The sequence below is a fragment of the Dermacentor albipictus genome, chromosome 2, assembly GCF_038994185.2.
Source record: "Dermacentor albipictus isolate Rhodes 1998 colony chromosome 2, USDA_Dalb.pri_finalv2, whole genome shotgun sequence".
Taxonomy (NCBI): domain Eukaryota; kingdom Metazoa; phylum Arthropoda; class Arachnida; order Ixodida; family Ixodidae; genus Dermacentor; species Dermacentor albipictus.
The window spans coordinates 150,032,561-150,049,011 of NC_091822.1; the positions used below are offsets into that span (position 1 = coordinate 150,032,561).

Consider the following 16,451-nt stretch of genomic DNA (forward strand, 5'->3'; position numbering starts at 1 on the left):
TAGTTTCACATAAACAAGAGAATCAACCGTTATTCTCTAGACTCTCGTTTACACTGGGAGAACAAATTCTGAAACAAGCACCAACACAAAGGGGAAAAGAAACCTGCGAATAAAATCAGGCGAGCTGCACGAAGACAATGCATGAATCAGTATTACCTACAAGCGCAGAACGAAATAACAGGAACGAAATAAGTGCGAGCGTGCACTTTCGACACACAAAAAAGGAAATGTATCTTTAAAGACATTCAACAGCAGGCAAACATTAATCCGAGTCCAAACCCGAAGTTCCATGTGCACGATCAGGAGCTCAGGGGCACACAAAACAACTTACACGGAATTTCCTGGGATCATGAAGGAAAAAGTGGGGAGGGTGATCATCTTCAAAGAGGGAAGACAGGCACACGAAGGGGGATCCTGGCACTTAGGCTGGTATTACCAAAAGTGTGAAAGTCGTTTGGACGAGCAAGTAGCGAAGCAAGGAAAGTGAAAGATAAACAAACAAAAATTGTTTGACCAGACAGCGGAGTCGAGACAGCAGGCAAACCAGACCAAGCCATGTGCAAGAAGAAGAAAAAAAAGAAAAGTTGGTGCTAGCAGTTAAAACTGCAACTTCCGTGACATCATGCAAAAGTATGACTGGCTACTGTGCAGGTTAACGTAGGACTTGTCGTCAAAACTTGTCGCCATTGGCAGGGGACTCTACACGTACTAGTATTCCAGTAATAGCAGCATAAAATCCCTACATGGACTCTCCTAATTTCAGCTGTAATGAGTAAGTGCGGAAAACCCAGCTTAACCATTAGATAAAAGGCATGCTACAGCTGCGATCGCAAAGCTTTCTATCAAACTTCTCAAAGCCCATTATTTATTTGTAACCACTACACACACCAAGAACGAATTAAGATGAAACCAGTGTTATTCCAAAGAAATGCTAAGTAAACATTCTCGAATGCCTGCAACTCGAAGTTCCAAGTAATACATAAGTCATGTTAAGCTTTTGCCAGCTAGAATAAGCTAGAACAAGCATCTATGCAAACAGTTCCATCGCTGTGTCTGTGATTACAGACCTTTGAAGTTAGTGCACTAATTCTTCAAGCCTAAGGAGAGAAGAAACATTTCCTACCACATTCCCTCAAACGTTATGCAAATACTAAGCTGTGCAGTGCAAGGCGCAAGTGCAGGAAGACCAACGCCTCAGAACCAAAGTACTGAAAACCAAAAGCCAGGCACCAAGATTTGAAAAATAAGTTGTTTCAACACTTTATGTTTAAGTAGGGTACAATGCAGCAAAGCTTGTCAAATTTAGCAAGCCTTGCAGGCAGGAGCTGTCAGAATGAGGTCTTAGTTGCAGCAATAGCCTCTGATGTAGCATAATGTGCCCACACTGGCCAAGCATTTACAAAGCATACTTGCCCAGCGCATGGTATGCTATGCTTGAAGAAGGACTGACTGTCGGGCTAGTTAGTGTCATATTCTTACTTACGGTGTGTTAGCGCAAAATGCTGCGACAAACACAGAACAGACACGAACACAAAGGTGCTCAGCCTTGTCTGTTTTCATCTGCGTCTGTCACAGTACCCTGTACCAACATACCCTAGTTTCAGACAAGTTATTGCTATACAATGTTCCTGCAATTTTCATGTTTGAAATAAACTTTCGAAAGCTTTAACCACAAACAAAGCAACGCAAAGGCAACTACGTGCAATTTTACCAAAACTCTTACTGCACAGGATGATTGCAAGTGCCAGTGTACTGATACGAAAAAGCACACAACAGCACAGCTAAATTTAGCAAAGTAGACGACCCAACAAGTGTGTTAAGGGCCAACAATTTAAATTTTCGGCATTAAAAGCTAACTAAACTTCTTGAAAAACTAAACAGAACAATGGACATTTAAGAGCTTCAACGATAAACATCCTTAAATAACCTGACCAGTTAAATTGGCAAAGTGCTAAGGTCAATGCTGCAACCAAGGCATGCACAGCTCCAGATAAGGCGCACACGCATCTACAAGGCATTAGCTGCGCCAGACGGAGCAAAGAACAGTCTGACTTGTTAATCGAGTTAATCGACAGGATGCGCATCTCTCTGCCTCCTCACCACTCGCAAGGAGAGCTGAGGAGGCACGAGTCAAAACGTTTTTCGAGAGCAATCTATACGGGCTTGCAGCGCACTCCAATCGTACTACAAGGGGTAAACGATTGATCGCAAAGAGAGAGCAGCCCCCGAGAAACGAGCGAGAGAGACAGAGTGAAAAACGAAGATGGTAGAGAAGAGGAGGTGATCACTTGCCGAGCAGCGCGGACAGTTCCACTTTCCGGTGGGGACGTTTTTCAGAGGGGGGTTCAGACAAAAGGTGTGGAAGGCCGCAGGACAACTGTCACAACACAACAATTCGCCACCGTCTTTACACACCCGGCAGAACTCCATGTGCTCGTCTTCTTCCTGCTCCTGAATACCTTCGCCCTCCTGCACAAGCGACGGGAGAGAACAAGCGATCAGGGCCGAGTGAGAGTGAAATGCATGAAAACAGACTCTGTAAAAAGCACGCACAGAACTCGTTATTAAAGTTTCAAAGCAGCTGACACACAGTACGCTACCACGTGTTCTCGGATATGCGAGTCCAACAACAGTACCCAACAATTTTCCAACAGGTTCCAGTAGAAAGAAGGCTGCTCTGACCACCAGAACATGTCGGGAACTTGTTGGATGTTGGTGCCGCCACTAGTCAGTCATAATAAAGCGGACTATTATCGGTCATAATAAAGTGGACATAACATCAACAGCTTTTTAACTTTGTCTGGCCGAAGGCAAAGTTATCAAGTGTCAGGCGCCCGTAAGCGCAAACATAGCCTGCACACCACCTCCATGTCAAATTTTGCTGTTATCTATGGTAGTGTTATTTTTCTGAGAGAAATGCACTATGCATTTGATCATGGGAAGAATTGTACCGTTTGTTCAGTGCTTTGAGGGACTAAACATTTTGATTTTACAAAGATTCAAGAAGATTAATGTCGTCTGACATCTGGTCTTGCTTCTTCATGCACCAAAAAGCAACAGTTCTGTTTTCTCTCCATAATGGAAATCACTGCCTCGGAAACATGCCAACAGTATAGATTTCACAGGGCGATGGCCACAACATGAAGCATGACCGCAAATAACTACTATCAACTAAACATTAGAATGATGACAAAACAAACATCCATAAAGAAAAAAAAAGGAGAGAAAGAACTAAGCACAACCTAGACGATACTGCAGAAACAAATGTCAGTTTATTTTTACACCTCTTAGCACTAGATTTTGCACCTCTTAGCATTAGATAAGGATGCAGTGATGTAAGCAATTTCCACTTAAACAAGAAAATTCAATCACAATGAAGCATTATGATTCGTTTATATGGCTAAGTCAACTATGACAGGGTGAACATTAGATCTAATTCCATCTTAAACTTGGCCTTAGCAACACACAAGACTCGCACGAACTGCTTATCCCACACGAACTGTTATCAATGAGAAGGCCTTCAAATAATCCTCGCAAATGCATGTCAGTCAACCGTTTTCGGTGTAGCCATACAGGACTACAGTCGCCGACCGTTTATTCGGACCTCACGGGGACTGCGGAAATGTCCGAATAAACAGGTGTCCGAAAAAGCAGATTAAGGGAAAAAAATGAAATCCTTTATTTCCACGCACTTATTCGGGCTCGGCAGTAGGCTTGAAGAAATCGTGAATGCGCCGTTGCACGCTGTTCCGTTTACGCGCAGTCAGACAAGCCTGAATCTCGGAGAGGGTCGTACGGTCACTATAGGCGGCTGAAAGCACAGTCACTGCTTGTACACGCTCCGCAGGCGACGGCAGCGTAGCACATGGTGCGTCAACTTCCGACTCGGTCATCTTCCGGCGGTGCAGCAGAAACCTGACGAATGATATAGCCGTCGTCGAGTTCTGCGCATGTCAGTACAGCAGTGTCGGCACCTGTGAAACTGTCAATGAGACGGTGTCCGGAATCGCAATGCAACCACTGCGCAAGTCTCGGCAGAACATTTTCCGCGTCGGTAGGGAGCACATCGGAAGGCGACAAATCTTTTAGGCCTCCCGGCACCCGCTTGCCGGCATTCCGCAGCGCAGTCTGCGCGGGCACTGTCGGCGCCATTGGAGACTTGACGCGATGTTTCCGTATGCCGCGTTAATCACCGAAACCTCGACACAGCACGCAAAGCAAACACCACCGCGCCGACACCAGTCACACAAACGAAAAAACGCGTCCTGCTCGCAGCGTCGCGCGCGAAGAAACAAACAGCTGCTGGATTGTCTTGACATGGCTTACTAAGCTGAAACCGGAACTGCTGCAGAGCCACTCTATCGAACTAGGCAGAAACGATGATGATGAGCGGGAATTTCCAGTAGCGCCACTTCGTGGGGCACCAAGGAAGCTACGTTCAAAACAAAAATGGCGTTCAGCCAGTCGAACCATGTACCGGGTTGAGTCGGTGCATGGTGCTCTCGACCAAGTTGGGTCAAAGAGTGTCCGAAAAATCAGACGAGAGGTTGCGAGGTGTCCGAACTTTCGGCAGTTGTTATACATTATGGTCTATGGGGAGAATGGCGGTGCCGCGAAGCTGACCGAATAATCGGGCATGTCCGAATTTTTGGAGTCCGGAAAATCGGTCGGCGACTGTATGCCCATCACAGCCCTGGTGCACACCAACTGAACAATACGCTGCAAATACTCCCCCTATCCTACAAAGCGGGACAGGCACATAGGCGCTTACAGCAATCCTGCATGTCGTACAGGACAATATCACCGTGATCAAAAGTCATTTACACCTCATCACAAGGTTTCAATTAAAGAAATGGCATCAGAGAACTCGCATGATACAAACAGGACATTACTAATGTCTTTTTACTACAAGTATGCAAAACCAGGAAATTGTATACACCAGCAATGTATAATTAACCCATTATTGACAAATGTTTCCTACAGGCAACATGCCAGGAAATTTTTTTTCTCGCCAAGTTTTGGTATTGAGTACGAAGTCTCTGGCTAAATATCTTCGGCCAACACTGAATGACAGGCAGCAAGCATTATTTGTTGGTTTCGAGCAGGAACGCAGGACGAGGTAGAAGGTAGGCATGCGACTCGCTTTCTTTTGAAGGCACGGTCAGAGGAGACAGACAGATAGAAGATGTCCGGTTGCCATGACGTGATGTAAAGCAAATGAAATGCACACCTATGGCTAACTTATGATGAGAGCTGTCTGTACGAATTCCCAACAAAGCCATAGGTGAGTTGGGGTGAAGCCCGCTTCCAGTTTTCTGCTTGTGGTTAGCACCCTATTGCAGAAAAAAGTTTTCACAGAACATCTTTTTCTTTTCACTGATTACACTTGTTTTCAATGTGTTTTGCAGATTTACATGAGCAGTAAATAAAAATTCATTTCGGGTATTTATACGAGCTGTCAATAAAGGGTTAAGGTTCTACTGTAGCTTACCGAACATTAAACATTAGACACTACTGATGAAATTTCATGCTATCATTACTCCCATGGTGATGATATTGCTCCAGTTGTCAACATAGATTATTACACCACATCAGCACACTTTCCGAGATGGTCCTTCGAAGTCTCGTCCATGCTGTTAGATATTTCAGCTACATTAAAACCTTTAGTGACCGCGTCATCTGATACCAAACACAATGTTTTTCATTATTCCATCTATAACAAGACATTCTTTTTATTTTGCAAATTTTTTACCTCAGCTGTGTTGGTGTAGGTCTTACACAAGTTAACACAATAAATAAATTAATTAATTAATTAATTAATAAAGCAACCAACCCCCCAAGAAATCAACATTCGCTGAAAACATGCAGTGGCATTCTGTTGGTGACAGTAATGAAGGATGGAGGGAAATGGACATCGGGGGCAGCAACTCACACAATGCGGGCAGCTCCATTTGCCCTCCGGCGGTTCTTCGAGTTCGGGCTCCAAGCAGACCAAGTGGTAGGCACGTGGACACGTGTCGCACAATATGATTTCACCCCCTTGCTGGCACACCTCACAGTAGTCTTGGTGATCCGTCTGCGCGCGACACAGTTTGTTTGCAAGAAAGCAGATCAGTGCCGGAAAATAGCAAAGGGCAGCGTTAGTCGCACGCTAGTCGCTAATACGCTAGTCGCACACCTCGTTACAAAGACATCTCATCTTTACATAAGACATGCAAATGAGGTTGCACTAAACCGCCAGGAATGTTACGCAAGATGCCCGAGTGCTCAAGACACACGAGGAAACATACTTTTGTGCACATGACCTGCCACTGGAGGTAAGCTACAATCCCAGCTAACAACTCTAACAACGCTAACAATTTCTTGGCCTATCAGCTTCAAGCAAATCAATTTCACTAGTTGCCGCGTGTTGGCATAACCAACAAAAGAAGGCACGCCAAATGAGGACAGGAAGGTCTGCTTCTGGTCGTGAGCAATTTTTGCAAAAATTTACAACCTGAACATTTCACAAAACTAGAGGGCAACAGTGTTAGGACGACTAAACCTAACAGCACAAGCAAAGAGACACCCACGAAACTTAGCAGCTACAAATATGCCCGATTAGCCTCGTTTGCGCAAAATTCAGGCCAGGAACTTGTTGGGCTCGCACAGTTTTGCCACATTCAATGACACGAAAGGAAGCATACATGCTGTTGATAAGCCGATCAACACACAGCCAACTGAAAACGTGGTCAAGCAAGTAAGATGGGCCAGTTAATTACAAGTGTTATGGAACATAATGTTACCGCGCCAGTATAGATCGGACAGAGCGAGATGAACACGCAAAAATGTGGCCCATGTTCAATGACCATTGAGATTGTCTGTGCAACACCAGCTTTGCACTAGAGATCGCACTGTCCCAAAACGAGAAAATGTTAAGAAAACATTCCATCTAATCAAATCCAACGCACCTCGTAGCCATCATTCTCCGCATCCGAGTTGGGGAAGCTTGCAGTCGTCTTGGTCTTCTTCTTCTTCTTGGCCTTCTTGGCTTTGCCCTTCTTGGAGGAGCCCTTGTCACTCTTAGCCGGGGGAGGAGTCATATTCTGCGCTTCTTCCAGCGCAGCCTCAAAATCTGCATCGCTCTGATCGCTCACACTGTTCTCGTCTTCCTGCAGGGCACAAAGCACGCAAGCATATTCACTCTTCAGACGGTCACCTATTTCACCAAGGAGCAGCTAACAAATTTTCACTGCCGTCAATACATGTCCCTTTTAGCTATGTACTATATTTACCAAATTCTAATGCGAACCTTTATTTCCCAAGAAAAAGGGCCTGAAAAATGTGTGTGTGTGTGTGTGTGTGTGCGTTACAAAACTATGCAGTATTGGCAACAGCCTATCGTGAGAACCGCTGTCATAGCCAATGGCATCACTAGATAGTGATTGCTGTTTTCACGCAGATCAGCAATGTTATGCCACTTTAATTGCAAAAACTAATTTAAAATATAAGTTATTCCTAAGAAACACTGCAGTCCAAGAACGCTTTTAAAAACAAACCTTGGCTTTACATCCGGGCTAGAGCTAATAGAAAAAGAAGTGCCAACAAATAACAGCCTTACTGCCATTCCCAGCACGTTCTGTTTAGCCTGGCTCTCTTTTTGAAATCCAATGCTTACAAGCGATGGTAAACAGCAGCTGAAAATGTCACAGGGCCAGCCTACGCAGTGACATCATAAACTGCATCTTTTCAGCTGTGTCAGACAACAATGGCCATCTTCATTTACGTTCGGCTACTCTTCAGACTACAAAGGTAACTAGCACTGCTGTGTACCAGCCCCCAACTGAGTGAAGCCAACTATTCCTAACTCAAAGAAAGTTAAAACTGCTTGCCCGTGAAACGTGTACAGCATGGCAAGTAACTTGTTAACGGAAAGAAAGGCTTGCAGCACAAAGTTACCACACCAAAGTAACATGCTTTGTTCTCAGGCAAATTTTTCAATTTTCAGCAATGGCAAAAGATAAACATCATTGCAATAGGTTATTTCATTTGCATCCCACACCACTTATATTCTTTGGATTTTTATAAAGGATACACAGCGCAAGACTTTCTCACCACCCAACTGTGCTTGCATGACACATTAACAAGCACCCACGCAAAAAAAATCCAACAAACCATGCAATCAACCACTTACAGAGCTCTGCTTTTTACGCTTGCCGATGCCACCCAATTTAATTTTCAGCAAAGGCACCGACTTCTTCTTTTTTGTTTTGCTTCGGCTTGACCGCTCCCCATCTGCGTCACAAGAAGCAAACAAGAGCAAAAATGTTAGGCAAACTTTCGTCAATAAGCTGGACACTCACGCTTTCTAATCTTACAATAAAGAAGCAAGTCAAACTCTTCCATCCTCATTCCTCTACACAAGCATCAAGTTCTTGTGCTCTGCTTCTAGCAGCCTGGTTCAACAATGCGCCACATTCAGGAACCACCAGTTAACGGCAAAGCAATTCTAATGAAAACAAATGGGCTGATGCAGTGCGAGCATACTTAAAAAATGAAATTGTGGGCTAGGTTAGACAAGTGCTGGATCGGTGGAAGACATATGCAAGCAGCTGCAATTGTGGCAACGTCTTGAGACAATGGCGAGTTCTAGAAGCGATGTCTCCAACCTGCTTTAGAGGAACTCAAAAACCCAAACTGCTTCGTAAGTCTTTGTTTGCACTATTTTGTACTTTCTTTGCTTTCTTTTGCATGCCCAGTGGTTTGTGTCATCTAACTTTGGGACCCCTATTTCTAAAACTCCCTACTGTATATAAGTAAGGTCCTCTATTTGTGGATTTTATATTTGTTTGAAATTTGGGGGGGTAAAAATCGGGTGTTATAACTAAAGAGGAAATCCGGAGAGAAGTCAGCCGTTTTGTTGTCTGGCACGGAAAATCAGTAAGAAATCGGGAGTTTCGTTGTGCGGTTGCCCAAAGTTTGGGAATTTTCCTGGTGACTTTTACAAATGATTAAAACAAGAAATAGTATCTCTTTGGACAAAAACATTCTATTTAATCAAATGAAATCACTCACAGGAACATGTAATGGCAAACATAACGGCTCGCAAATCATGTGTCAAATTCACCCCTAAATATGCTTGTTGCAGACATTGTTATACATTTAAAAGAAACCACATTAAAGAAAGCAACAAGGAGAGACAGGTTTGGTGATCCCTTCTTTACTTTGTTCTGTGCACTTTTTTTTTTCATGGGAGAAGTATGAAAACTACTGCACACAGGCATGTTTCGCATAAGGTGTAATACTTTTCCTTATCTTACAAGCTATTGTTGATGTACATTATCAAATGCATTGGGAGAATTTCTGTGTCCATCCTGGGGGGGGCTGCTTAGCCTTTCATTCATTTGCCATCATCCTGTATAACTCGTTCCCAGTATATGGTCTTGCAAGAAAAATAATGGAATACCAAATACATGAATCGGCTACCCTTCTTTGAATGTAACATGGATGGATAAACGCTGCGGGTAAACGTTGCAGCTACCATTTGCAATGCACTGTGCATAACGCACTGCCTCTGTTAATTCGCTTACCAGTGCATTACCGGCATTTACATGCAAGAAACGTACGGAAATACGATGCAATGCACCACTGTTGTATTCATGTAAACCCAGCTGTTAAAAACCCAACAAGCTAGACCAGTAGGCGGTGACCAGTTCACTCAAGACCAGTAGGCAGTGAACATATATGTTTACACAGGCCGATTTTTGCATCAAATTAAAATTAAATTCTGGGTTTTTACATGCCAAAACTACAATATGATTATGAGGCACACCGTAGTGGAGGACTCCGGAAATTTGGACCACCTGGGATTGTTTCACGTGCACCTAAATCTAAGCAGATGGGTGATTTCGCATTTTGCCCCCATCAAAATGCAGCCGCAATAGCTGGGGTTCGATTCCACGACCTCGTGCTTAGCCGCCCAACACCATAGTCACTAAGCAACTGCAGTGGGCGATTTTTGTATGAGTAGTAAGCAATAACGGGGCATAATAGCACATTTACATAATACTATTAATAATAATATAGATATTGACCTATTGCTTACAAAGGTGGGCAGCATTTGGTATTTCTGTAACACTCGCATTTGTAATTATCCTTTACAAAAATGCAAACTCTGGGCAGAAATCTAATTTAACCTGATTTTCATAAATTTTGTTTGGGGTGCAAGAATGATGGATTATTGGACTTTACCTGAAAGTGAAAAACCCTATGTATAAGGAATGAGTAAGAAAAACCAGAACTGACAGCTTGATTTTTTTTTTTTTAACAGCCACAAGAAGGAAGCAAAGAATGAAAGCAAGGAAAGTATGAGAAAAATTGTATTGAATTAAAATGTTGAAATCATAAGGAAAAAGGGAAATGAAAGCAGAAGAAAAGACAACTTGTTGCTGGTGAAAGCAATACCCACAACATTTGCATGACTCTTGCAATGCCATACCAATTTAGCTACACCAGCGTTAAAAAGAGTGAAAAATAAAAGCCACCATTTAGGCAGCTTGACAGCTCACTATTTGCTCAGCACAAGTTTAGTGGTGGAACTAGCTCCCCTGCTTTTAAATGTTTTTATGTGTGTATTTTTGTGCTCAGGCTTTTTTAACTGCTCCGTCAAAAGGACACCGTCTGGTCAAGGTGGACCAAAGGCTCTGGCAGTCAGGATTACTGACCTGACAAAGATCTCAAAAGGCAATGTACTCAAACACATGTGCTAATATGCTAATACTCCTGGCAATTTTTGCAATTTTACGATTTTCTACATCTGGTGCATTCAGTAGACTGTAATGTAATGTTCTCCGGGTGGTACTGCTCTGCGATTCATGTTTACGTAGCCCGAGGGGTGGGTTACAAACATTCATATTTATATATAGGTCTATTAGTGCGCCAGTCTGAGGATCAATGTTGCATATGCAACATTGGCATTCACACCGACACACCAAGAGACTTACTAGAACAACACAATAATATACCTTTTAGATTAACAGACCGATAGATCTATTAGACTAACACACTACTAGACCTACTACACTGTTTAGTGTTATTTTCTATTAGTTTTTGTACCAGAACTTTTGCTAGGGTTAACACCCAGACATCTGGCATCTGTTCTATTATCACACGATCACTGCCACAAGAACACTGTCACAAGAACACTCCTCACCATTGTCCTTGGTGGAACCAGTAGGTGTGGATGCAGCCGCCCTAGACTGACGCACGGGCCTGTCATCTTCGTCAAGGGCGTCATCCGCGTTGGGGTTGTCCCTCAGGAACTCGTGCCACTTGGCCGAGATGAGCAGCACTATCTTGGCCATTGCAATCTTGGGGTTCGCCTGTGTCGAAAGGCATGCGGTTTGGGGCTGGTAAGCGGCTCCGATCGTCACGAGGTGGACGTGTTGCTTCTGCCCAAGTCGCTTGACAAAAAATTCCTTCACATTTATGCAGTACTCACCCCGAGATTTCGTTGGGGCGACAATAACTTGAAGCAAGCACTTGCCATTACGAATCTCTTTCTCATGCTCATGTTCATAAATTAAATCAAATTAAAAGGTTTAGCATCTTAAAGCAGGATCTCATTGTACAACATATTCAGCCATCTGCCAAAAGTGTACAAAGAATATTATTTCTACCAAGCCTAATTTCTACATATATATTATTTAGATGTGTTTGTTTCAGGTTTGCCTTAGGCAAGCAGTATCACTCATATGAGTTCAGGACAAAGTTGAGCAAGTCTGTTGTGATTTGAGATCGGCAAAAGTGCTAACAGAACAGAAACATGGAAAGCAAGGAACCTAGTATGCCAAATGGCTTTCTACATCCGTGCTCTCTGCACAATTTCCATCTGTCAGTGTTTAGCTCAACTTGACATGAGAAAGCTATCGATCTATAGGTCCACATTAACCCAAGTTCCATACGAACCATGATGGCTGGACCTTCTTTCAAAACGAATTAAGTCGTGCATTTCTCAAGTTGCAAGCAAGATGCCACAATCGCATATTGTGGCTTTCTAATCACTTTCAAGCCATTTTTGCTTCAATTACAAGCAAATTATAATATAGTGTTTTTGTGCATTACTTTCTATCAATAGTGTATCCATGTATAGTACAGAGTGACATGGTCATTAGGTACCTATGCCTGCAACTATAGAAACCTATAAGCTATCACAACTCCTTAACCCAAGGTGGCTTACTAATCGGCGACAATGTTCATTTCCCGACCATCTTTGCTAAGGTTTTTGACATACAGAGCTGTCCTAAATTTTGTGTACATAGATTAGAAGAGTAAACTGCTGGGCTAGTTGGTGACCTTGCCTACTAAAAAGATTTTGCGCCAAAAACAACACACACAAGTGCCATCATCGTCTTTCTTGTGCGTGTTGTTTTTGGCGCAATATCTTTTTAGTGTGTACATGGATCTTTTAGATACAACGTATCTACAGTTGGAAATACATTTTTCATTGTACTTGCAGGACTTCATTCTTATTCTTTAATTTTCAAAATTTTTTAAAGCATCCTAAGGTTTTGTAAACAAATTTGCTTTAGAAACAAATCTCACTGCACGCAACATCAAATTCTGTGGCCGTAGTGTACATACGGTACAGTTTCTCCAGAAAAAAAAGAAACTGCCCTTCAGCATGCAGCTTCACATCGAAGAGAAATTGAAGACAAAGCCATCTTCGAGTGGCACTATGCAGTCATCTCAAATTCCTAGCTCCTAAATGAAGCTTCCTTAAGGTCCACAAATGAGTGTTTCATCCACAAATCTCTGCCATGCTTCCAGGTTAGTGAAGACTGGTAAGAAATGCACTTGAGTATGCGTCGACAAACTGCGTAACCAAGTTTCCTAAACTGACAGTCAATTGATCCATTCCACTATGCTCACAGCACTTCCAAGTGGGTCAACCATTTCCTCAAACCCGCTCCTATCATAGAAACTTTATTCTCGCCTTCCTGCCTTTCTACAGTCAAATTGCATTTTTTTTAACGTCAGTTAATGCGACTTTACACTTGCTTCGAAACCACTTAACGAATAACTATACATTACTACGAAAGGAAAACTTGTTTCCAACTCAAAAGCTAGCTGCTATGGCCATTCGACCTCCACCAGCACCCGCTCGTGCACACCACTGTTACTAAAAGCCCCGTGCTGGTTGAGTCACGCTTCTGAAGCAAGAAACACTTCAAAACTTCAAGCAATAAAAAAAATTTGAATTTGGTCATTTTGAAGCAGTTTCTTAATTCGACCTTTCGGATAATCCGACCAGTCCCACAAGGGCTGATTAACAGGAGTTGAGTGTACTAAACCATGTTTTTCTTTTATCCCATGATGCAAACAAAAGATGCTCCTTATCACAGTCGCCCTTGAGCCTGCAAAAGACCATTACCGGTATGATTTGCGACAGCAGTGGCACTGTAAAATCAGTCTATGGTTATTTGCCTGAAATCCCAAGAAAAGGTTACAGAAAAGAAATCTGTCACCAAAATGCGGGCAAAAAGCGCCATCAATTCAGTAGTATATTTCTGTAAATCCCTTGCTACGCAGCGCCAGAGGAAACTATGTGGAGGATCACGACCCATTTTGAAAAATGCATGGAGACACAGATGCTAGCAGCTGACCTGCAAACTACGATAGTGAACAATTCCTGTGAAACATCTTGCACTGTGCAAAGACGCACTAGCAATACTCGGACAAGGCACAGAGCAAGGCAGCGATGCGTCGTGACATCACTGAAAACTTGTTCCGTTCGTGCTTTCCGAAAGTGCCAGTAGAGAAGAGTTTCTCATCATTCCTAATTGTATCAGAACTGGAACTTCACCAGGTAAAGACTTGGCCGCTGAGACAATCTAAGCTCCAATGCATACTGGTGATTCAAAAATGCTATGCATAAGACAGCGAGCCATTGAAGACAATGTCTATGGCGAAGGATGCACTATTTTGAAGTTTCATTACTCCTAGCAAGATCGGAAGTCTTAACCTTTTACGTAAAAAATTACGACTGTTTTCTCATGCCGTCTTTGTTTTTTTGGGGGGAAATGGGGCAAAATATTGGCAGAAAGAGTTTCGGCAGTAGCATGATTGTATATAAGTAACATCGGGCCACCACAATTACAAAATTTAACTGATGACAGACACTGGTCTCTCATAAGTGATGTGTTATAACATTAAAACAACTGAAATATTTGTTAGAAGTAGATGCACTGGTTATGAATGAGTTGAGGGCCTTCTAATACAAAGAAGAGCACTAATTAAATGCAGTGATACAGAGCAACATATAGAACTTCCCATCAAACCTGGTATTACTTTAAGTTATTTGATATTGTTTTTGGTTAGCAGACATTTACATTCAGCACCATGTTGTTGTGACTAGTGTGAACTTTCAAAAATAACTTGCATCTGTAGATGGAGAAACCTTGATTGAAGGGGCTAAACAAACAAGGCATATCTAAATGATTGGCACACAAAACAGCCACGGACAAAAGCACCACTTCCTCCAGCACAGAATGCGTGGAGCCTTTTCACAGCTCGCAGAAGAATGATCACTGCAGCAGAATTCACTTCGCGCACCTTGGTGATCAGAGGCCGCACGTGCTGCGAGAAGAGCTTGTAGCTCGTCAGGTTTTGGTAGTCCGCATCTGTGTACTCCATAGGCACGTCTGTCAGGCCCAGCTCCTGGCACACTTCCGTTGAGCTCTTCTGCTGCTCTGGCTCTCCTGCAGCGGCCGCCTGGGCAGCAGCAGCGGCAGCAGCAGCCGCTGCGGCAGCGGAGGACGCCGCAGACTCGGCAGCGGCAGCAGCCTTGTCCAGCCGGGGCTTCTTGGCACTCTTGCGGTCCACCACATAGTCACTGTCATTGTCCGAGTGGCCACCAAGCAGCTGGCTGTCGCTGTCGTCGTCGTCCTCCGAGGCGGCGCGTTTCTTTTTCTTTTTCTTGCCCTTCTTGCGCTCACCGTCACCGCCTTTGCCCTTGCGCTTCTTCGCCTTGGTCTTCTTGGGCTTGGGCGGTGTCTCGGGGGGCTCCTCTTCCTCCTCTTCTTCCTCCCCAGGGGGCTCATCCTCTGTGCCTCCCCCGCCGACGCTGGGGGTCGGGGGAGCACGCGTCGACGCCCCCTCATCTGATTCTTGGCTTCCCCCATCGCCTGCGCCTCCCCTGCCGCTGCCCGCTTCTTCCTCCTCCTCCTCCGCCACCTCCGACCCTGTGCACGCAGCAACCGGAAGAACAAGATGAAGAAAAGGCATGACCTTAAAGACAAGCACAGAGAAAACTGGGCATTGTCCAGTGTTCCACAAACCATTCCAATCTAAACCCCAAGTCGCAATTCATACTGGACATGTCGGCTCGTCTTCTGTGAGCCAGAATGCACATCGATCATATCCTTGCTAATATTTTGTTGCATTTTTGATTCCGACATCTCATGGGTGATGGTGTAGTTGGGCACAAAAATAATTGTTTGTGCACCAGCATATAGCTTTGCTTTGAGGTGGTTACAGGACCTCAGCAGACCACCTGGTCTTAAGTTATACTCTTGGCGCCTTACGCTTGTCATCTGAATGATGACCAGAGCTCCGCTGAGGATGACGCACAGCACCAGAAAAGACACAGGTCAACGAGAAGCGGGCAAACAAAACGTGCCGACTTCACTGAAGGTACTGTTGCTACCCTGTCAAATGCATACAAACAAGTTCAACATTATTTTTTTTTTACGAGGCAAGCAATCAAAACAGAACTCGTATCACTAGTTGCAACACCTGCACCCTCCACACAGCACGCGGCAATGAAGGCATGGATGTGAGGACAGTTACTTGACCAGTGCTCTGGTCAGTTTTCTTGACACATATTACTTTGTTGTAATAAATTTGTAGGCATCTCAACAAACTTTTACTGGAAGTCAATGCCTCATTCCTTCCCCTAAAATCTGGCACTATGTTAGAGCATTGTCTAATGCAGAGTAACAACCAGCCTTCATTCATTTGATGACACTCCGTTATTACACAAAAACTAAATGCAACAGTCAAAATCCCACACCTGCCCGAAAGCACGGTTTAATATCAATGTCTCAGCCGTGAACACACTGTGCACGTCTAAATCACTGTGTGCACGCATAGTGCACCAAGAACAAGCTGCATGATGCACCTGGGAGTTTGTGGCAATGTTATGTGCACCACAACACTGAAACATGCAGTTTAGAAATAATAAAACTAGCACTGTCCGTGCAATGTTTGCCGAGTGACTGTCTTGCACACATGCACATGCAACATGGTTCAAGAAAGCTACGGCGACAGCAATTAGCGCTTCAAAGGTGGGTCAGGACACTAATGATACCACATTCCGAAATTAACTGCACCTTCAATATGTCAAGTCATTGCATAGGTGCAAATTCACGAAGTAGCTTTTCAAAAGAAATTGCACGTAAGATTATGAGGCG

The 16,451-nt window shown here is 43.8% G+C and overlaps 1 protein-coding gene across 7 annotated transcripts in view; it reads right to left on the bottom strand.

Annotated features, from left to right (window-relative positions):
- Window positions 1–16,451, bottom strand: part of Mi-2 (chromodomain-helicase-DNA-binding protein Mi-2 homolog) — a 78,193-nt gene that overhangs the window by 59,728 nt on the left and 2,014 nt on the right. For 6 of the 7 annotated variants that reach the window (XM_065429175.1, XM_065429177.1, XM_065429176.1 and 3 more), the window contains exons 2-7: window positions 14,593–15,221; window positions 11,192–11,360; window positions 8,174–8,274; window positions 6,951–7,151; window positions 5,933–6,076; window positions 2,293–2,469 (exon numbers count right to left, since the gene is read on the bottom strand). In XM_065429175.1, coding sequence (XP_065285247.1) covers window positions 2,293–2,469; window positions 5,933–6,076; window positions 6,951–7,151; window positions 8,174–8,274; window positions 11,192–11,360; window positions 14,593–15,221 — 1,421 coding nt within the window. The remainder of the gene's footprint in view (window positions 1–2,292; window positions 2,470–5,932; window positions 6,077–6,950; window positions 7,152–8,173; window positions 8,275–11,191; window positions 11,361–14,592; window positions 15,222–16,451) is intronic. The other variant, XM_065429180.1, reaches the window with a different exon arrangement.